Source organism: Scyliorhinus torazame, chromosome 19 (assembly GCF_047496885.1).
Source record: "Scyliorhinus torazame isolate Kashiwa2021f chromosome 19, sScyTor2.1, whole genome shotgun sequence".
Lineage (NCBI taxonomy): Eukaryota > Metazoa > Chordata > Chondrichthyes > Carcharhiniformes > Scyliorhinidae > Scyliorhinus > Scyliorhinus torazame.
In genome coordinates, this window is record NC_092725.1 from 27,904,740 (window position 1) to 27,927,635 (window position 22,896).

Sequence of the window (22,896 nt, forward strand, 5' to 3'; positions counted from 1 at the left end):
CACCCTGTGTTACTGACTGTATCTCTACTGATGTTAATCCAGCTCCATCACACTGTCACTCCGTAGCCCCTCTCCCCAGCACCCTGTGTTACTGACTGTATCTCTACTGAAATTAATCCAGCTCCCTCTCACTGTCACTCAGTAACCCCTCTCCCCAGCACCCTGTGTTACTGACTGTATCTCTACTGATGTTAATCCAGCTCCCTCACACTGTCACTCAGTAACCCCTCTCCCCAGCACCCTGTGTTACTGACTGTATCTCTATTGATGTTATTCAAGCTCCCTCACAACGTCACTCAGTAACCCCTCTCCCCCAGCACCCTGTGTTACTGACTGTATCTCTATTGATGTTAATCCAGCTCCCTCACACTGTCACTCAGTAACCCCTCTCCCCAGCACCCTGTGTTACTGACTGTATCCCTAGGGATGTAAATCCAGCTCCCTCACACTGTCACTCAGTAACCCCTCTCCCCCAGCACCCTGTGTTACTGACTGTATCTCTATTGATGTTAATCCAGCTGCCTCACACTGTCACTCAGTAACCCCTCTCCCCCAGCACCCTGTGTTACTGACTGTATCTCTATTGATGTTAATCCAGCTCCCTCACACTGTCACTCAGTAACCCCTCTCCCCAGCACCCTGTGTTACTGACTGTATCCCTAGGGATGTAAATCCAGCTCCCTCACACTGTCACTCAGTAACCCCTCTCCCCCAGCACCCTGTGTTACTGACTGTATCTCTACTGATAATCCAGCTCCCTCACACTGTCACTCAGTAACCCCTCTCCCCAGCACCCTGTGTTACTGACTGTATCTCTACTGGTGTTAATCCAGCTCCCTCACACTGTCACTCAGTAACCCCTCTCCCCAGCACCCTGTGTTACTGACTGTATCCCTAGGGATGTAAATCCAGCTCCCTCACACTGTCACTCAGTAACCCCTCTCCCCCAGCACCCTGTGTTACTGACTGTATCTCTATTGATGTTAATCCAGCTCCCTCACACTGTCACTCAGTAACCCCTCTCCCCAGCACCCTGTGTTACTGACTGTATCCCTAGGGATGTAAATCCAGCTCCCTCACACTGTCACTCAGTAACCCCTCTCCCCCAGCACCCTGTGTTACTGACTGTATCTCTACTGATAATCCAGCTCCCTCACACTGTCACTCAGTAACCCCTCTCCCCAGCACCCTGTGTTACTGACTGTATCTCTACTGGTGTTAATCCAGCTCCCTCACATTGCCACTCAGTAACCCCTCTCCCCCAGCACCCTGTGTTACTGACTGTGTCTATACTGATGTTAATCCAGCTCTCTCACACTGTCACTCAGTAACCCCTCTCCCCCAACACCCTGTGTTACTGACTGTATCTCTACTGATGTTAATCCAGCTCCCTCACACTGTCACTCAGTAGCCCCTCTCCCCCAGCACCCTGTGTTACTGACTGTATCTCTACTGATGTTAATCCAGCTCCCTCACACAGTCACTCAGTAACCCCTCTCCCCCCAGCACCCTGTGTTACTGACTGTATCCCTAGGGATGTTAATCCAGCTCCCTCACATTGTCACTCAGTAACTCATCTCCCCCTGCACCCTGTGTTACTGTCTGTATCTCTATTGATGTTAATCCAGCTCCCTCACACTGTCACTCAGTAACCCCTCTCCCCCAGCACCCTGTGTTACTGTCTCTCTCTCTACTGATGTTAATTCAGTCTCCCTCACACTGTCACTCAGTAACCACTCCCCCCCCCCCCCCCCAGCACCCTGTGTTTATCCAGCTCCCTCACATTGTCACTCAGTAACCCATCTCCCCCAGCACCCTGTGTTACTGACTGTATCTCTACTGATGTTAATCCAGCTCCCTCACATTGTCACTCAGTAACGCCTCTCCCCCAGCACCCTGTGTTACTGACTGTATCTCTACTGATGTTAATCCAGCTCCCTCACACTGTCACTCAGTAACCCCTTTCCCCCAGCACCCTGTGTTACTGACTGTATCTCTATTGATGTTAATCCAGCACCCTCCCACTGTCACTCAGTAACCCCTCTCCCCCAGCACCCTGTGTTACTGACTGTATCTCTACTGATGTTAATCCAGCTCCCTCACACTGTCACTCAGTAACCACCCCCCCCCCCCCCCCCCCCAGCACCCTGTGTTACGTACTGTATCTCTATTGATCTTAATCCAGCTCCCTCACACTGTCACTCAGTAACCCCTCTCCCCCCAGCACCCTGTGTTACTGACTGTATCCCTAGGGATGTTAATCCAGCTCCCTCACATTGTCACTCAGTAACTCATCTCCCCCTGCACCCTGTGTTACTGTCTGTATCTCTCTTGATGTTAATCCAGCTCCCTCACACTGTCACTCAGTAACGCCTCTCCCCCAGCACCCTGTGTTACTGACTGTATCTCTACTGATGTTAATCCAGCGCCCTCACACTGTCACTCAGTAACCCCTCTCCTCCAGCACCCTGTGTTACTGACTGTATCCCTTGGGATGTTAATCCAGCTCCCTCACCCTGTCACTCAGTAACCCCTCTCCCCTACACCCTGTGTTACTGACTGTATCTCTACTGATGTTAATCCTGCTCCCTCACACTGTCACTGAGTAACCACTCTCCCCAGCACCCTGTGAATCTGACTGTATCTATACTGATGTTAATCCAGCTCCCTCACACTGTCAGTCAGTAGCCCCTCTCCCCAGCACCCTGTGTTACTGACTGTATCTCTACTGATGTGAATCCAGCTCCCTCACACTGTCACTCAGTAGCCCCTCTCCCCAGCACCCTGTGTTGCTGACTGTATCTCTACTGATGTTAATCCAGCTCCCTCACACTGTCACTCAGTAACCCCTCTCCCCCAGCGCCCTGTGTTACTGACTGTATCTCTATTGATGTTAATCCAGCTCCCTCACACCGTCACTCAGTAACCCCTCTCCCCCAGCACCCTGTGTTGCTGACTGTATCTCTACTGATGTTAATCCAGCTCCCTCACACTGTCACTCAGTAACCCCTCTTCCCCAGCACCCTGTGTTACTGACTGTATCCCTGGGGATGATAATCCAGCTCCCTCACATTGTCACTCAGTAACTCATCTCCCCCTGCACCCTGTGTTACTGTCTGTATCTCTATTGATGTTAATCCAGCTCCCTCACACTGTCACTCAGTAACCCCTCTCCCCCAGCACCCTGTGTTACTGTCTCTCTCTCTACTGATGTTAATTCAGTCTCCCTCACACTGTCACTCAGTAACCACTCCACCCCCCCCCCCCCCCCCCCCCCCCCAGCACCCTGTGTTTATCCAGCTCCCTCACATTGTCACTCAGTAACCCATCTCCCCCAGCACCCTGTGTTACTGACTGTATCTCTACTGATGTTAATCCAGCTCCCTCACATTGTCACTCAGTAACGCCTCTCCCCCAGCACCCTGTGTTACTGACTGTACCCCTAGGGATGTTAATCCAGCTCCCTCACACTGTCACTCAGTAGCCCCTCTCCCCAGCACCCTGTGCTACTGACTGTATCTCTACTGATGTTAATCCAGCTCCCTCACACTGTCACTCAGTAACGCCTCTCCCCCAGCGCCCAGTGTTACTGACTGTATCTCTACTGATGTTAATCCAGCTCCCTCACACTGTCACTGAGTAACCACTCTCCCCAGCACCTTGTGTTACTGACTGTATCTCTACTGATGTTAATCCAGCTCCCTCACACTGTCACTCAGTAGCCCCTCTCCCCAGCACCCTGTGTTACTGACTGTATCTCTACTGATGTTAATCCAGCTCCCTCACACTGTCACTCAGTAACCCCTCTCCCCCAGCACCCTGTGTTACTGACTGTATCTCTACTGATGTTAATCCAGCTCCCTCACACTGTCACTCAGTAACCCCTCTCCTCCAGCACCCTGTGTTACTGACTGTATCTCTACTGATGTTAATCCAGCTCCCTCACACTGTCACTCAGTAACCCCTCTCCCCAGCACCCTGTGTTAATGACTGTATCTCTACTGATGTTAATCCAGCTCCCTCACACTGTCACTCAGTAACCCCTCTCCCCCAGCACCCTGTGTTACTGACTGTATCCCTGGGGATGATAATCCAGCTCCCTCACATTGTCACTCAGTAACCCCTCTCCCCAAGCACCCTGTGTTACTGACTGTATCCCTAGGGATGTTAATCCAGCTCCCTCACACTGTCACTCAGTAACGCCTCTCCCCCAGCACCCGGTTTACTGACTGTATCTCTACTGATGTTAATCCAGCTCCCTCACATTGTCACTCAGTAACCCCTCTCCCCCAGCACCCTGTGTTACTGACTGTATCCCTGGGGATGTTAATCCAGCTCCCTCACATTGTCACTCAGTAACCCATCTCCCCAGCACCCTGTGTTACTGAGTGTATCCCTAGGGATGTTAATCCAGCTCCCTCACACTGTCACTCAGTAACCCCTCTCCCCCAGCACCCTGTGTTACTGACTGTATCTCTGCTGATGTTAATCCAGCTCCCTCACACTGTCACTCAGTAACCCCTCTCCCCCAGCACACTGTGTTACTGTCTGTATCTCTATTGATGTTAATCCAGCTCCCTCACACTGTCACTCAGTAACCCCTCTCCCCCAGCACCCTGTGTTCCTGACTGTATCTCTATTGATGTTATTCCAGCTCCCTCACACTGTCACTCAGTAACCCCTCTCCCCTGCACCCTGTGTTACTGACTGTATCTCTACTGATGTTAATCCAGCTCCCTCACACTGTCACTCAGAAACCCTTCTCCCCCAGCAACCTGTGTTACTGACTGTATCTCTACTGATGTTAATCCAGCTCCCTCACACTGTCACTCAGTAACCCCTCTCCCCCAGCACCCTGTGTTACTGACTGTATCGCTGGGGATGTTAATCCAGCTCCTTCACATTGTCACTCAGTAACCCCTCTTCCCCCAGCACCCTGTGTTACTGACTGTATCTCTATTGATGTTAATCCAGCTCCCTCACATTGTCACTCAGTAACGCCTCTCCCCCAGCATCCTGTGTTACTGACTGTATCTCTACTGATGTTAATCCAGCTCCCTCACACTGTCACTCAGTAACCCCTCTCCCCAGCACCCTGTGTTACTGACTGTATCTCTACTGATGTTAATCCAGCTCCCTCACATTGTCACTCAGTAACCCCTCTCCCCCAGCACCCTGTGTTACTGACTGTACCCCGAGGGATGTTAATCCTGCTCCCTCACATTGTCACTCAGTTACCCCTCTCCCCAGCACCCTGTGTTACTGACTGTATCTCTACTGATGTTAATCCAGCTCCCTCACACTGTCACTCAGTAACCCCTCTCCCCATCACCCTGTGTTACTCTCTGTATCTCTACTGATGTTAATCTAGCTCACTCACACTGTCACTCAGTAACCTCTCTCCCAAGCACCCTGTGTTAATGACTGTATCTCTATAGATGTTAATCCAGCTCCCTCACACTGTCACTCAGTCACCCCTCTCCCCCAGCACCCTGTGTTACTGACTGTATCCCTGGGGATGTTAATCCAGCTCCTTCACACTGTCACTCAGTAACCCCTCTCCTCCAGCACCCTGTGTTACTGACTGTATCTCTACTGATGTTAATCCAGCTCCCTCACACTGTCACTCAGTAACCCCTCTCCCCATCACCCTGTGTTACTGACTGTATCTCTATTGATGTTAATCCAGCTCCCTCACATTGTCACTCAGTAACCCCTCTCCCCCAGCACCCTGTGTTACTGACTGTATCTCTACTGATGTTTATCCAGCTCCCTCACACTGTCACTCAGTAACCCCTGTCCCCCAGCACCCTGTGTTACTGATTGTATCCCTAGGGATGTTAATCCAGCTCCCTCACACTGTCACTCAGTAACGCCTCTCCCCCAGCACCCTGTGTTACTGACTGTATCTCTACTGATGTTAATCCAGCTCCCTCACACTGTCACTCAGTCACCCCTCTCCCCCAGCACCCTGTGTTACTGACTGTATCCCTGGGGATGTTAATCCAGCTCCTTCACACTGTCACTCAGTAACCCCTCTCCTCCAGCACCCTGTGTTACTAACTGTATCTCTACTGATGTTAATCCAGCTCCCTCACACTGTCACTCAGTAACCCCTCTCCCCATCACCCTGTGTTACTGACTGTATCTCTATTGATGTTAATCCAGCTCCCTCACATTGTCACTCAGTAACCCCTCTCCCCCAGCACCCTGTGTTACTGACTGTATCTCTACTGATGTTTATCCAGCTCCCTCACACTGTCACTCAGTAACCCCTGTCCCCCAGCACCCTGTGTTACTGAGTGTATCCCTAGGGATGTTAATCCAGCTCCTTCACACTGTCACTCAGTAACGCCTCTCCCCAGCACCCTGTGTTACTGACTGTATCTCTATTGATGTTAATCCAGCTCCCTCACATTGTCACTCAGTAACCCCTCTCCCCCAGCACCCTGTGTTACTGACTGTATCTCTATTGATGTTAATCCAGCTCCCTCACACTGTCACTCAGTAACCCCTCTCCCCCAGCACCCTGTGTTACTGACTGTATCTCTACTGATGTTAGTCCAGCTCCCTCACACTGTCACTCAGTAACCCCTCTCCCCCAGCACCCTGTGTTACTCTCTGTATCTCTACTGATGTTAATCTAGCTCACTCACACTGTCACTCAGTAACCCCTCTCCCCCAGCACCCTGTGTTACTGACTGTATCCCTGGGGATGTTAATCCAGCTCCTTCACACTGTCACTCAGTAACCCCTCTCCCCCAGCATCCTGTGTTACTGACTGTATCTCTACTGATGTTAATCCAGCTCCCTCACACTGTCACTCAGTAACCCCTCTCCCCCAGCACCCTGTGTTACTGACTGTATCGCTGGGGATGTTAATCCAGCTCCTTCACATTGTCACTCAGTAACCCCTCTCCCCCAGCACCCTGTGTTACTGACTGTATCCCTAGGGATGTTAATCCAGCTCCCTCACACTGTCACTCAGTAACCCCTCTCCCCCAGCACCCTGTGTTACTGACTGTATCCCTAGGGATGTTAATCCAGCTCCCTCACACTGTCACTCAGTAACTCCTCTCCCCCAGCACCCTGTGTTACTGACTGTATCTATACTGATGTTAATCCAGCTCCCTCACACTGTCACTCAGTAACGCCTCTCCCCCAGCACCCTGTGTTACTGACTGTATCTCTACTGATGTTAATCCAGCTCCCTCACACTGTCACTCAGTAACCCCTCTCCCCAGTACCCTGTGTTACTGACTGTATCTCTATTGATGTTAATCCAGCTCCTTCACACTGTCACTCAGTAACCCCTCTCCCCCAGCACCCTGTGTTACTGACTGTATCTGTACTGATGTTAATCCAGCTCCCTCACACTGTCACTCAGTAACCCCTCTCCCCCAGCACCCTGGGTTACTGACTGTATCTCTATTGATGTTAATCCAGCTCCCTCACACCATCACTCAGTAACCCCTCTCCCCCAGCACCCTGTGTTACTGACTGTATCCCTGGGGATGTTAATCCAGCTCCCTCACACTGTCACTCAGTAACCCCTCTCCCCCAGCACCCTGTGTTACTGCCTGTATCTCTACTGATGTTAATCCAGCTCCCTCACACTGTCACTCAGTAACCCCTCTCCCCCAGCACCCTGTGTTACTGCCTGTATCTCTACTGATGTTAATCCAGCTCCCTCACACTGTCACTCAGTAACCCCTCTCCTCCAGCACCCTGTGTTACTGACTGTATCTCTACTGATGTGAATCCAGCACCCTCACACTGTCATTCAGTAACCCCTCTCCCCCAGCACCCTGTGTTCCTGACTGTAACTCTACTGATGTTAATCCAGCTCCCTCACATTGTCACTCAGTAACCCCTCTCCCCCAGCACCCTGTGTTACTGACTGTATCCCTGGGGATGATAATCCAGCTCCCTCACACTGTCACTCAGTAACCCCTCTCCCCCAGCACCCTGTGTTACTGACTGTATCCCTGGGGATGATAATCCAGCTCCCTCAAATTGTCACTCAGTAACCCCTCTCCCCAAGCACCCTGTGTTACTGACTGTATCCCTAGGGATGTTAATCCAGCTCCCTCACACTGTCACTCAGTAACGCCTCTCCCCCAGCACCCGGTTTACTGACTGTATCTCTACTGATGTTAATCCAGCTCCCTCACATTGTCACTCAGTAACCCCTCTCCCCCAGCACCCTGTGATACTGACTGTATCTCTACTGATAATCCAGCTCCATCACACTGTCACTCAGTAACCCCTCTCCCCCAGCACCCTGTGTTACTGACTGTATCCCTGGGGATGTTAATCCAGCTCCCTCACATTGTCACTCAGTAACCCATCTCCCCAGCACCCTGTGTTACTGACTGAATCCCTAGGGATGTTAATCCAGCTCCCTGACACTGACACTCAGTAACCCCTCTCCCCCAGCACCCTGTGTTACTGACTGTATCTCTAACTGATGTTAATCCAGCTCCCTCACACTGTCACTCAGTAACGCCTCTCCCCCAGCAAACTGTGTTACTGACTGTATCTCTACTGATGTTAATCCAGCTCCCTCACATTGTCACTCAGTAACCCCTCTCCCCCAGCACCCTGTGTTACTGACTGTATCTCTATTGATGTTATTCAAGCTCCCTCACACTGTCACTCAGTAACCCCTCTCCCCAGCACCCTGTGTTACTGACTGTATCTCTACTGATGTTAATCCAGCTCCCTCACATTGTCACTCAGTAACCCCTCACCACAGCACCCTGTGTTACTGACTGTATCTCTACTGATGTTAATCCAGCTCCCTCACACTGTCACTCAGTAACCCCTCTCCCCCAGCACCCTGTGTTACTGTCTGTATCTCTGCTGATGTTAATCCAGCTCCCTCACACTGTCACTCAGAAACCCTTCTCCCCCAGCGCCCTGTGTTACTGACTGTATTTCTACTGATGTTAATCCAGCTCCCTCACACTGTCACTCATTAACCCCTCTCCCCCAGCACCCTGTGTTACTGACTGTATCTCTACTGATGTTAATCCAGCTCCCTCACACTGTCACTCAGTAACCCCTCTCCCCAGCACCCTGTGTTCCTGACTGTATCTCTATTGATGTTAATCCAGCTCCCTCACACTGTCACTCAGTAACGCCTCTCCCCCAGCACCCTGTGTTACTGACTGTATCCCTAGGGATGTTAATCCAGCTCCTTCACATTGTCACTCAGTAACCCCTCTCCCCCAGCACCCTGTGTTACTGTCTGTATCCCTAGGGATGTTAATCCAGCTCCCTCACACTGTCACTCAGTAACCCCTCTCCCCCAGCACCCTGTGTTCCTGACTGTATCTCTATTGATGTTAATCCAGCTCCCTCACATTGTCACTCAGTAACGCCTCTCCCCCAGCAACCTGTGTTACTGACTGTATCTCTACTTAATGTTAATCCAGCTCCATCACACTGTCACTCAGTAACCCCTCTCCCCCAGCACCCTGTGTTACTGACTGTATCCCAAGGGATGTTAATCCACCTCCCTCACATTGTCACTCAGTAACCCCACTCCCCCAGCACCCTGTGTTCCTGACTGTATCTCTATTGATGTTATTCCAGCTCCCTCACACTGTCACTCAGTAACCCCTCTCCCCTGCACCCTGTGTTACTGACTGTATCTCTACTGATGTTAATCAAGCTCCCTCACACTGTCACTCAGTCACCCCTCTCCCCCAGCACCCTGTGTTACTGACTGTATCCCTGGGGATGTTAATCCAGCTCCTTCACACTGTCACTCAGTAACCCCTCTCTTCCAGCACCCTGTGTTACTGATTGTATCCCTAGGGATGTTAATCCAGCTGCCTCACACTGTCACTCAGTAACGCCTCTCCCCCAGCACCCTGTGTTACTGACTGTATCTCTACTGATGTTAATCCAGCTCCCTCACACTGTCACTCAGTCACCCCTCTCCCCCAGCACCCTGTGTTACTGACTGTATCGCTGGGGATGTTAATCCAGCTCCTTCACACTGTCACTCAGTAACCCCTCTCCTCCAGCACCCTGTGTTACTGACTGTATCTCTACTGATGTTAATCCAGCTCCCTCACACTGTCACTCAGTAACCCCTCTCCCCATCACCCTGTGTTACTGACTGTATCTCTATTGATGTTAATCCAGCTCCCTCACACTGTCACTCAGTAACCCCTCTCCCCAGCACCCTGTGTTACTGACTGTATCTCTACTGATGTTAATCCAGCTCCCTCACACTGTCACTCAGTAACCCCTCTCCCCCAGCACCCTGTGTTACTGACTGTATCTCTACTGATGTTTATCCAGCTCCCTCACACTGTCACTCAGTAACCCCTGTCCCCCAGCACCCTGTGTTACTGAGTGTATCCCTAGGGATGTTAATCCAGTTCCTTCACACTGTCACTCAGTAACGCCTCTCCCCAGCACCCTGTGTTACTGACTGTATCTCTATTGATGTTAATCCAGCTCCCTCACATTGTCACTCAGTAACCCCTTTCCCCCAGCACCCTGTGTTACTGACTGTATCTCTATTGATGTTAATCCAGCTCCCTCACACTGTCACTCAGTAACCCCTCTCCCCCAGCACCCTGTGTTACTGACTGTATCTCTATTGATGTTAATCCAGCTCCTTCACACTGTCACTCAGTAACCCACTCCCCCAGCACCCTGTGTTACTGACTGTATCTCTATTGATGTTAATCCAGCTCCTTCACACTGTCACTCAGTAACCCCTCTCCCCCAGCACCCTGTGTTACTGACTGTATCTCTACTGATGTTAATCCAGGTCCCTCACACAGTCACTCAGTAACCCCTCTCCCCCAGCACCCTGTGTTACTGACTGTATCTCTATTGATGTTAATCCAGCTCCTTCACACTGTCACTCAGTAACCTCTCTCCCCCAGCACCCTGTGTTACTGACTGTATCTCTATTGATGTTAATCCAGCTCCCTCACACCATCACTCAGTAACCCCTCTCCCCCAGCACCCTGTGTTACTGACTGTATCCCTAGGGATGTTAATCCAGCTCCCTCACATTGTCACTCAGGAACCCCTCTCCCCCAGCACCCTGTGTTACTGACTGTATCCCTATGGATTTTAATCCAGCTCCCTCACACTGTCACTCAGTAACCCCTCTCCCCCAGCACCCTGTGTAACAGACTGTATCTCTACTGATGTTAATCCAGCTCCCTCACACTGTCACTCAGTGACCCCTCTCCCCCAGCACCCTGTGTAACTGTCTGTATCTCTACTGATGTTAATCCAGCTCCCTCACACTGTCACTCAGTAACCCCTCTCCCCCAGCACCGTGTTACTGACTGTATCTCTACTGATGTTAATCCAGCTCCCTCACACTGTCACTCAGTAACCCCTCTCCCCCAGCACCCTGTGTAACTGTCTGTATCCCTAGGGATGTTAATCCAGCTCCCTCACACAGTCACTCAGTGACCCCTCTCCCCCAGCACCGTGTTACTGACTGTATCTCTACTGATGTTAATCCAGCTCCCTCACACTGTCACTCAGTAACCCCTCTCCCCAGCACCCTGTGTTACTGACTGTATCTCTACTGATGTTAATCCAGCTCCCTCAGACTGTCACTCAGTAACCCCTCTCCCCCAGCACCCTGTGCTACTGACTGTATCTCTACTGATAATCCAGCTCCCTCACACTGTCACTCAGTAACCCCTCTCCCCCAGCACCCTGTGTTACTGACTGTCTCTCTACTGATGTTAATCCAGCTCCCTCACTGTCTGGGCTGGAGAATGTCACAGAGATGAGGAGGGTTGTCGGGTCTGGAGCAGGTTACAGAGGTAGGGAGAGTTATAGGGGTGGGGGAGGTTGCAGAGATGGGAGGGTTGTAGGGTCTGGAGGAGGTTACAGAGATAGGGAGGGTTGTACGAGGTTGCAGAGATAGGGAGAGTTGTAGGGGCTGGAGGAGGTTACATTGATGGGGACGGTTGTAAGGGTGGAGGAGGTTACAGAGATTGGGAGGGTTGTAGCGTCTGGAGGAGGTTCCAGAGATAGGGAGGGTTGTAGGAGCTGAAGGAGGTTACAGAGATCGGGTCGGTTGTTGGGCTGGACGAGGTTCCAGAGATGGGGAGGGTTGTACGAGGTTGCAGAGATAGGGAGAGTTGTAGGGGCTGGAGGAGGTTACATTGATGGGGACGGTTGTAAGGGTGGAGGAGGTTACAGAGATTGGGAGGGTTGTAGCGTCTGGAGGAGGTTCCAGAGATAGGGAGGGTTGTAGGAGCTGAAGGAGGTTACAGAGATCGGGTCGGTTGTTGGGCTGGACGAGGTTCCAGAGATGGGGAGGGTTGTAGGGAGCGGAGGAGGTTACAGTGATCGGGAGGTTTGTAGGGTTGTAGGAGCTTGCAGAGATAGGGAGGGTTGTCGGGGCTGGAGGAGGTTACAGAGATAGGGAGGGTTGTTGGGGCTGGAGCAGGTTGCAGTGATAGGAAGGGTTGCAGGGGCTGGAGTCGGTTACAGAGATAGGGAGGGTTGTAGGGGGTGGAGGAGGTTACAGAGATAGGGAGGGTTGTAGAGGCTAGCGGAGGTTACAGTGATAGGGAGGGTTGTCGGGGCTGGAGGAGGTTGCAGAGATAGGGAGGGCTGTAGGGGGCGGAGGAGGTTACAGAGATAGGGAGGGTTGTAGGGGATGGAGGCAGTTACAGAGATAGGGTAGGTGTGCAATCTACTTGGAGAGATTTGAAAACGAGCATGAGAATGTTTTGACCCTGATGCATTGTCGGACCAGGAGTTGGTGTGGGTCAGAGTGCAGAGAGGATGATGGTAAATAGGGACTTGGTGCTTGGACACGGGATGCAGGATGGTGAAGCTTTCATCCAGCGTTTGGATGAGTTGAAATATACAGATGGCAAAATGTGCGCCAGGGACCTCGGGATTAGCCACTTCAGGAAGGTTTGGGTAACGGGGGCACGGGTGTGTCAGTAAATATGCTCTCTCTCTCTCTCTCTCTCTCGCTGTGCCTTATAGCCGGGATGCAAGTATCTGAAGAGAAAATGGAGGAAATGCTGGAGAGCGGACAAAACGAGGTGTTCACCGCAAATGTGAGTAACCCCATATTGGATGAAAGGACAGTGTATCTAACACACTGACACCCGGTCCCAGAGGGGGAAAGGACGGTGTATCTAACACACTGTGACACCCAGTCCCAGAGGGGGAAAGGACGGTGTATCTAACACACTGACACCCGGTCCCAGAGTGGGAAAGGACAGTGTATCTAACACACTGACACCCGGTCCCAGAGGGGGAAAGGACGGTGTATCTAACACACTGTGACACCCAGTCCCAGAGGGGGAAAGGACGGTGTATCTAACACACTGACACCCGGTCCCAGAGTGGGAAAGGACAGTGTATCTAACACACTGACACCCGGTCCCAGAGGGGGGAAGGACAGTGTATCTAACACACTGTGACACCCGGTCCCAGAGTGGGAAAGGACAGTGTATCTAACACACTGACACCCGGTCCCAGAGTGGGAAAGGACAGTGTATCTAACACACTGTGACATCCGGTCCCAGAGGGGGAAAGGACAGTGTATCTAACACACTGTGACACCCAGTCCCAGAGGGGCAAAGGACAGTGTATCTAACACACTGTGACACCCAGTCCCAGAGGAGGAAAGGACAGTGTATCTAACACACTGTGACACTCGGTCCCAGAGGGGGAAAGGACAGTGTATCTAACACACTGTGACACCCGATCCCAGAGGGGGAAAGGACGGTGTATCTAACACACTGTGACACCCAGTCCCAGAGGGGGAAAGGACGGTGTATCTAACACACTGACACCCGGTCCCAGAGTGGGAAAGGACAGTGTATCTAACAAACTGTGACACCCAGTCCCAGAGGGGCAAAGGACAGTGTATCTAACACACTGTGACACCCAGTCCCAGAGGAGGAAAGGACAGTGTATCTAACACACTGTGACACTCGGTCCCAGAGGGGGAAAGGACAGTGTATCTAACACACTGTGACACCCGATCCCAGAGGGGGAAAGGACAGTGTATCTAACACACTGTGACACCCAGTCCCAGAGGGGGAAAGGACAGTGTATCTAACACACTGTGACACCCAGTCCCAGAGGGGGAAAGGACAGTGTATCTAACACACTGTGACACCCAGTCCCAGTGGGGGAAAGGGCAGTGTACCTAACACACTGTGACACCCGGTCCCAGAGGGGGAAAGGACAGTGTATCTGACACACTGTGACACCCGGTCCCAGAGGGGGAAAGGACAGTGTATCTAACACACTATGACACCCAGTCCCAGAGGGGGAAAGCACAGTGTATCTAACACAATGTGACACTGTCCCAGAGGAGGAAAGGACAGTGTATCTAACACACTGTGACACCCGGTCCCAGAGGGGGAATGGACAGTGTATCTAACACAATGTGACACTGTCCCAGAGGGGGAAAGGACAGTGTATCTAACATACTGTGACACCCGGTCCCAGAGGGGGAAAGGACAGTGTATCTAACACTCTGTGACACCAGGGGCGAAATGCTCCGTTTTCGGCGCGATCTCCGCCGACCGGCGCCAAAAACGGCGCAAATCAGTCCGGCATCGCGCTGCCCCAAAGGTGCGGAATCCTCCGCATCTTGACCGGCCGAGCCCTAACCTTGAGGGGCTAGGCCCGCGCTGGACTGATTTCCGCCCAGCCAGCTGTCGCGGAAATTACATTGCCGGGCGGCACATGCGCGGGAGCGTTAGCGGCCGCTCACGGCATCACCGCACATGCGCAGTGGAGGGAGACTCTTCCACCTCCGCCATAGTGGAGACCGTGGCGAAGGCGGAAGGAAAAGAGTGCCCCCACGGCACAGGCCCGCCCGCGGATCTGTTGGCCCCGATCGCGGACCAGGCCACCGTGGGGGCACCTCCCGGGACAGATCGCCCTGCGCCCCCCCCAGGACCCCGGAGCCCGCCCGCGCCGCCTTGTCCCGCCGGTAAGAGAGGTGGTTTAATCCACGCCGGTGGGACAGGCATTCCAGCAGCTGGACTTCGGCCCATCCGGGCCGGAGAATCGCCGGGGGGGGGGGGGGGGGCCCGCCAACCGGCACGGAGCAATTTCCACCCCTGCCGAATATCTGGTGCCGAAGAAGTCGGCAACCGGCAGGGGCGAGATTCACGCCAGCCCCCGGCAATTCTCCGACCCGGTGGGGGGTCAGAGAATCTCGCCCCTGGTCCCAGAGGGGAAGGGACAGTGTATCTAACACACTGTGACACCCAGTCCCAGAGGGGGAAAGGACAGTGTATCTAACACACTGTGACACCCGGTACCAGAGGGGGAAAGGACAGTGTATCTAACACACTGTGACACTCAGTCCCAGAGGGGGAAAGGACAGTGTATCTAACACACTGTGACACCCGGTCCCAGAGCGGGAAAGGACAGTGTATCTAACACACTGTGACACCCAGTCCCAGAGGGGGAAAGGGCAGTGTATCTAACACACTGTGACTCCCTGTCCCAGAGGGGGAAAGGACAGTGTATCTAACACACTGTGACACCCAGTCCCAGAGGGGGAAAGGACAGTGTATCTAACACACTGTGACACCCGGTCCCAGAGGGGGAAAGGACAGTGTATCTAACACACTGTGACACCCAGTCCCAGAGAGGGAAAGGACAGTGTATCTAACACACTGTGACACCCAGTCCCAGAGAGGGAAAGGATAGTGTATCTAACACACTGTGACACCCAGTCCCAGAGGGGGAAAGGACAGTGTATCTAACACACTGTGACACCCGGTCCCAGAGGGGGAAACGACACTGTATCTAACACACTGTGACACCTGGTCCCAGAGGAGGAAAGGACAGTGTATCTAACACACTGTGACACCCAGTCCCAGAGAGGGAAAGGACAGTGTATCTAACACACTGTGACACCCAGTCCCAGAGGGGGAAAGGACAGTGTATCTAACACACTGTGACACCCGGTCCCAGAGGGGGAAAGGACAGTGTATCTAACACACTGTGACACCTGGTCCCAGAGGAGGAAAGGACAGTGTATCCAACACACTGTGACACCCAGTCCCAGAGGGGGAAAGGACAGTGTATCTAACACACTGTGACACCCGGTCCCAGAGGAGGAAAGGACAGTGTATCTAACACACTGTGACACCCGGTCCCAGAGGGGGAAAGGACAGTGTATCTAACACACTGTGACACCCGATCCCAGAGGGGGAAAGGACAGTGTATCTAACACACTGTGACACCCGGTCCCAGAGGGGGAAAGGACAGTGTATCTAACACACTGTGACACCCGGTTCCAGAGGGGGAAAGGACAGTGTATCTAACACACTGTGACACCCGATCCCAGAGGGGGAAAGGACAGTGTATCTAACACACTGTGACACTCGGTCCCAGAGGGGGAAAGGACAGTGTATCTAACACACTGTGACACCCGGTCCCAGAGGGGGAAAGGACAGTGTATCTAACACACTGTGACACCCAGTCCCAGTGGGGGAAAGGACAGTGTATCTCACACACTGACACCCGGTCCCAGAGAGGGAAAGGACAGTGTATCTGACACACTGTGACACCCGGTCCCAGAGGGGGAAAGGACAGTGTATCTAACACACTGTGACACCCAGTCCCAGAGGGGGAAACGACAGTGTATCTATCACACTGTGACACCCAGTCCCAGAGGGGGAATGGACAGTGTATCTAACACAATGTGACACTGTCCCAGAGGGGGAAAGGACAGTGTATCTAACACACTGTGTCACGCAGTCCCAGAGGGGGAAAGGACAGTGTATCTAACACACTGTGACACCCAGTCCCAGAGGGGGAAAGGACAGTGTATCTAAAAGACTGTGACACCTGGTCCCAGAGGAGGAAAGGACAGTGTATCCAACACACTGTGACACCCAGTCCCAGAGGGGGAAAGGACAGTGTATCTAACACACTGTGACACCCGGTCCCAGAGGGGGAAAGGACAGTGTATCTAACAGACTGTGACACCTGGTCCCAGAGGAGGAAAGGACAGTGTATCCAACACACTGTGACACCCAGTCCCAGAGGGGGAAAGGACAGTGTATCTAACACACTGTGACACCCGGTCCCAGAGGGGGAAAGGACAGTGTATCTAACACACTGTGACACCCGGTCCCAGAGGGGGAAAGGACAGTGTATCTAACACACTGTGACACCCAGTCCCAGAGGGGGAAAGGGCAGTGTATCTAACACATGTGACTCCCTGTCCCAGAGGGGGAAAGGACAGTGTATCTAACACACTATGACACCCAGTCCCAGAGGGGGAAAGGACAGTGTATCTAACACACTGTGACACCCGGTCCCAGAGGGGGAAAGGACAGTGTATCTAACACACTGTGACACCTGGTCCCAGAGGAGGAAACGACAGTGCATCCAACACACTGTGACACCCAGTCCCAGAGGGGGAAAGGACAGTGTATCTAACACACTGTGACACCCGGTCCCAGAGGGGGAAAGGACAGTGTATCTAACACACTGTGACACCCGGTCCCAGAGGGGGAAAGGACAGTGTATCTAACACACTGTGACACCCAGTCCCAGAGGGGGAAAGGACAGTGTATCCAACACACTGTGACACCCAGTCCCAGAGGGGGAAAGGACAGTATATCTAACACACTGTGACACCCGGTCCCAGAGGGCGAAAGGACAGTGTATCTAACACACTGTGACACCCAGTCCCAGAGGGGGAAAGGACAGTGTATCTGACACACTGTGACACCCAGTCCCAGAGTGAGAAAGGACAGTGTATCTAACACACTGTGACACTCGGTCCCAGAGGGGGAAAGGACAGTGTATCTGACACACTGTGACACCCAGTCCCAGAGGGGGAAAGGACAGTATATCTAACACGCTGTGACACCCGGTCCCAGAGGTGGAAAGGAAAGTGTATCTAACACATTGTGACACCTGGTCCCAGAGGGTGAAAGGACAGTGTATCTAACACACTGTGACACCCAGTCCCAGAGGGGGAAAGGACAGTGTATCTAACACACTGTGACACCCAGTCCCAGAGGGGGAAAGGACAGTGTATCTAACACACTGTGACACCCAGTCCCAGAGGGGGAAAGGACAGTGTATCTAACACATTGTGACACCTGGTCCCAGAGGGTGAAAGGACAGTGTATCTAACACACTGTGACACCCAGTCCCAGAGGGGGAAAGGACCGTGTATCTGACACACTGTGACACCCAGTCCCAGCGTGAGAAAGGACAGTGTATCTAACACACTGTGACACCCTGTCCCAGAGTGAGAAAGGACAGTGTATCTAACACACTGTGACACCCGGTCCCAGAGGGGGAAAGGACAGTGTATCTAACACACTGTGACACCCAGTCCCAGAGGGGGAAAGGACAGTGTATCTAACACACTGTGACACCCAGTCCCAGAGGGGGAAAGGACAGTGTATCTGACACACTGTGACACCCAGTCCCAGAGTGAGAAAGGACAGTGTATCTAACACACTGTGACACCCAGTCCCAGAGGGGGAAACAACAGTGTATCTAACACACTGTGACTCCCAGTCCCAGAGGGGGAAAGGACAGTGTATCTAACACACTGTAAAACCCAGTCCTAGAGGGGGAAAGGACAGTGTATCTAACACACTGTGACGCCCGGTCCCAGAGGGGGAAAGGACAGTGTATCTAACACACTGTGACACCCAGTCCCAGAGGGGGAAAGGACAGTGTATCTAACACACTGTGACGCCCGGTCCCAGCGGGGGAAAGGACAGTGTATCTAACCACACTGTGAAACCCGGTCCCAGGGGGGAAAGGACAGTGTATCTAACACACTGTGACACCCGGTCCCAGAGGGGGAAAGGACAGTGTATCTAACACACTGTGACACCCAGTCCCAGAGGGGGAAAGGACAGTGTATCTAACACACTGTGACACCCAGTCCCAGAGGGGGAAAGGACAGTGTATCTAACGCACTGTGACACCCGGTCCCAGAGGGGGAAAGGACAGTGTATCTAACTTACTGTGACACCTGGTCCCAGAGGAGGAAAGGACAGTGTATCCAACACACTGTGACACCCAGTCCCAGAGGGGGAAAGGACAGTGTATCTAACACACTGTGACACCCGGTCCCAGAGGGGGAAAGGACAGTGTATCTAACACACTGTGACACCCGGTCCCAGAGGGGGAAAGGACAGTGTATCTAACACACTGTGACACCCAGTCCCAGAGGGGGAAAGGGCAGTGTATCTAACACATGTGACTCCCTGTCCCAGAGGGGGAAAGGACAGTGTATCTAACACACTGTGACACCCAGTCCCAGAGGGGGAAAGGACAGTGTATCAAACACACTGTGACACCCGGTCCCAGAGGGGGAACGGACAGTGTATCTAACACACTGTGACACCTGGTCCCAGAGGAGGAAACGACAGTGTATCCAACACACTGTGACACCCAGTCCCAGAGGGGGAAAGGACAGTGTATCTAACACACTGTGACACCCGGTCCCAGAGGGGGAAAGGACAGTGTATCTAACACACTGTGACTCCCTGTCCCAGAGGGGGAAAGGACAGTGTATCTAACACACTGTGACACCCAGTCCCAGAGGGGGAAAGGACAGTGTATCTAACACACTGTGACACCCGGTCCCAGAGGGGGAAAGGACAGTGTATCTGACACACTGTGACACCCAGTCCCAGAGGGGGAAAGGACAGTGTATCCAACACACTGTGACACCCAGTCCCAGAGGGGGAAAGGACAGTATATCTAACACACTGTGTCACCCGGTCCCAGAGGGCGAAAGGACAGTGTATCTAACACACTGTGACACCCAGTCCCAGAGGGGGAAAGGACAGTGTATCTGACACACTGTGACACCCAGTCCCAGAGTGAGAAAGGACAGTGTATCTAACACACTGTGACACCCTGTCCCAGAGTGAGAAAGGACAGTGTATCTAACACACTGTGACACCCTGTCCCAGAGTGAGAAAGGACAGTGTATCTAACACACTGTGACACCCAGTCCCAGAGGGGGAAGGACAGTGTATCTAACACACTGTGACACCCTGTCCCAGAGTGAGAAAGGACAGTGTATCTAACACACTGTGACACCCGGTCCCAGAGGGGGAAAGGACAGTGTATCTGACACACTACGACACCCAGTCCCAGAGGGGGAAAGGACAGTGTATCTAATACACTGTGACACCCAGTCCCAGAGGGGGAAAGGACAGTATATCTAACACTCTGTGACACCCGGTCCCAGAGGTGGAAAGGAAAGTGTATCTAACACACTGTGACACCCGGTCCCAGAGGGGGAAAGGACAGTATATCTAACACATTGTGACACCCAGTCCCAGAGGGGGAAAGGACAGTGTATCTAACACATTGTGACACCCAGTCCCAGAGGGGGAAAGGACATTGTATCTGACACACTGTGACACCCAGTCCCAGAGTGAGAAAGGACAGTGTATCTAACACACTGTGACACCCGGTCCCAGAGGGGGAAAGGACAGTGTATCTAACAGACTGTGACACCCAGTCCCAGAGGGGGAAAGGACAGTGTATCTAACACACTGTGACACCCAGTCCCAGAGGGGGAAAGGACAGTGTATCTGACACACTGTGACACCCAGTCCCAGAGTGAGAAAGGACAGTGTATCTAACACACTGTGACACCCAGTCCCAGAGGGGGAAACAACAGTGTATCTAACACACTGTGACTCCCAGTCCCAGAGGGGGAAAGGACAGTGTATCTAACACACTGTGACACTGTCCCAGAGGGGGAAAGGACAGTGTATCTAACACACTGTGACGCCCGGTCCCAGAGGGGGAAAGGACAGTGTATCTAACACACTGTGACACCCGGTCCCAGGGGGGAAAGGACAGTGTATCTAACACACTGTGACACCCGGTCCCAGAGGGGGAAAGGACAGTGTATCTAACACACTGTGACACCCGGTCCCAGAGGGAGAAAGGACAGTGTATCTAACACACTGTGACGCCCGGTCCCAGCGGGGGAAAGGACAGTGTATCTAACACACTGTGACACCCAGTCCCAGAGGGGGAAAGGGCAGTGTATCTAACACATGTGACTCCCTGTCCCAGAGGGAGAAAGGACAGTGTATCGAACACACTGTGACACCCGGTCCTAGAGGGAGAAAGGACAGTGTATCTAACACACTGTGACACCCGGTCCCAGAGGGGGAAAGGACAGTGTATCTAATACACTGTGACACCCAATCCCAGAGTGAGAAAGGACAGTGTGTCTAACACACTGTGACACCCGGCCCCAGAGGGGGAAAGGACAGTGTATCTAACACACTTTGACACCCGGTCCCAGAGGGAGAAAGGACAGCGTACCTAACACACTGTAAAACCCAGTCCCAGAGGGGGAAAGGACAGCGTATCTAACACACTGTGACACCCTGTCCCAGAGGGAGAAAGGACAGTGTATCTAACACACTGTGACGCCCGGTCCCAGAGGGGGAAAGGACAGTGTATCTAACACACTGTGACACCCGGTCCCAGAAGGAGAAAGGACAGTGTATCTAACCCACTGTGACACCCGGTCCCAGAGGGAGAAAGGACAGTGTATCTAACACACTGTGACGCCCGGTCCCAGAGGGGGAAAGGACAGTGTATCTAACCACACTGTGACACCCGTTCCCAGAGGGGGAAAGGACAGTGTATCTAACACACTGTGACACCCGGTCCCAGAGGGGGAAAGGACAGTGTATCTAACACATTGTGACACCCGGTCCCAGAGGGAGAAAGGATAGTGTATCTGACACACTGTGACACCCTGTCCCAGAGGGAGAAAGGACAGTGTATCTAACACACTGACGCCCGGTCCCAGAGGGGGAAAGGACAGTGTATCTAACCACACTGTGACACCCGGTCCCAGAGGGGGAAAGGACAGTGTATCTAACACACTGTGACGCCCGGTCCCAGAGGGGGAAAGGACAGTGTATCTAACACACTGTGACACTGTCCCAGAGGGGGAAAGGACAGTGTATCTAACACACTGTGACGCCCGGTCCCAGAGGGGGAAAGGACAGTGTATCTAACACACTGTGACACTGTCCCAGAGGGGGAAAGGACTGTGTATCTAACACACTGTGACACCCGGTCCCAGAGGGAGAAAGGACAGTGTATCTAACACACTGACGACCGGTCCCAGAGGGGGAAAGGACAGTGTATCTAACCACACTGTGACACCCGGTCCTAGAGGGGGAAAGGACAGTGTATCTAACACACTGTGACGCCCGGTCCCAGAGGGGGAAAGGACAGTGTATCTCACACACTGTGACACCCAGTCCCAGAGGGGGAAAGGACAGTGAATCTAACACACTGTGACACCCGGTCCCAGAGGGGGAAAGGACAGTGTATCTAACACACTGTGACACCCAGTCCCAGAGGGGGACAGGACAGTGAATCTAACACACTGTGACACCCGGTCCCAGAGGGGGAAAGGACAGTGAATCTAACACACTGTGACACCCGGTCCCAGAGGGGGAAAGGGCGGTGTATCTAACGCACTGTGACACCCGGTCCCAGAGGGGGAAACCACAGTGTATCTAACATACAGTGACACCCGGTCCCAGAGGGGGAAAGGACAGTGTATCTAACACACTGTGACACCCAGTCCCAGAGGGGGAAAGGACAGTGTATCTAACACACTGTGACACCCGGTCCCAGAGGGGGAAAGGACAGTGTATCTAACACACTGTGACACCCGGTCCCAGAGGGGGAAAAGACAGTGTATCTAACACACTGTGACACCCGGTCCCAGAGGGGGAAAGGACAGTGTATCTAACACACTGTGACACCCGGTCCCAGAGGGGGAAAGGACAGTGTATCTAACACTCTGTGACACACGGTCCCAGAGGGGGAAAGGACAGTGTATCTAACACACTGTGA

The 22,896-nt window shown here is 52.9% G+C and overlaps 1 protein-coding gene across 1 annotated transcript in view; it reads left to right on the forward strand.

The window, feature by feature from the left end:
* The window catches only part of LOC140396069 (syntaxin-4-like), a 148,564-nt gene that overhangs the window by 101,717 nt on the left and 23,951 nt on the right, over window positions 1-22,896 (forward strand). The window contains exon 6 of the mRNA XM_072484167.1: window positions 13,003-13,076. Within this exon, the coding sequence (XP_072340268.1) occupies window positions 13,003-13,076 (74 nt within the window). The remainder of the gene's footprint in view (window positions 1-13,002; window positions 13,077-22,896) is intronic.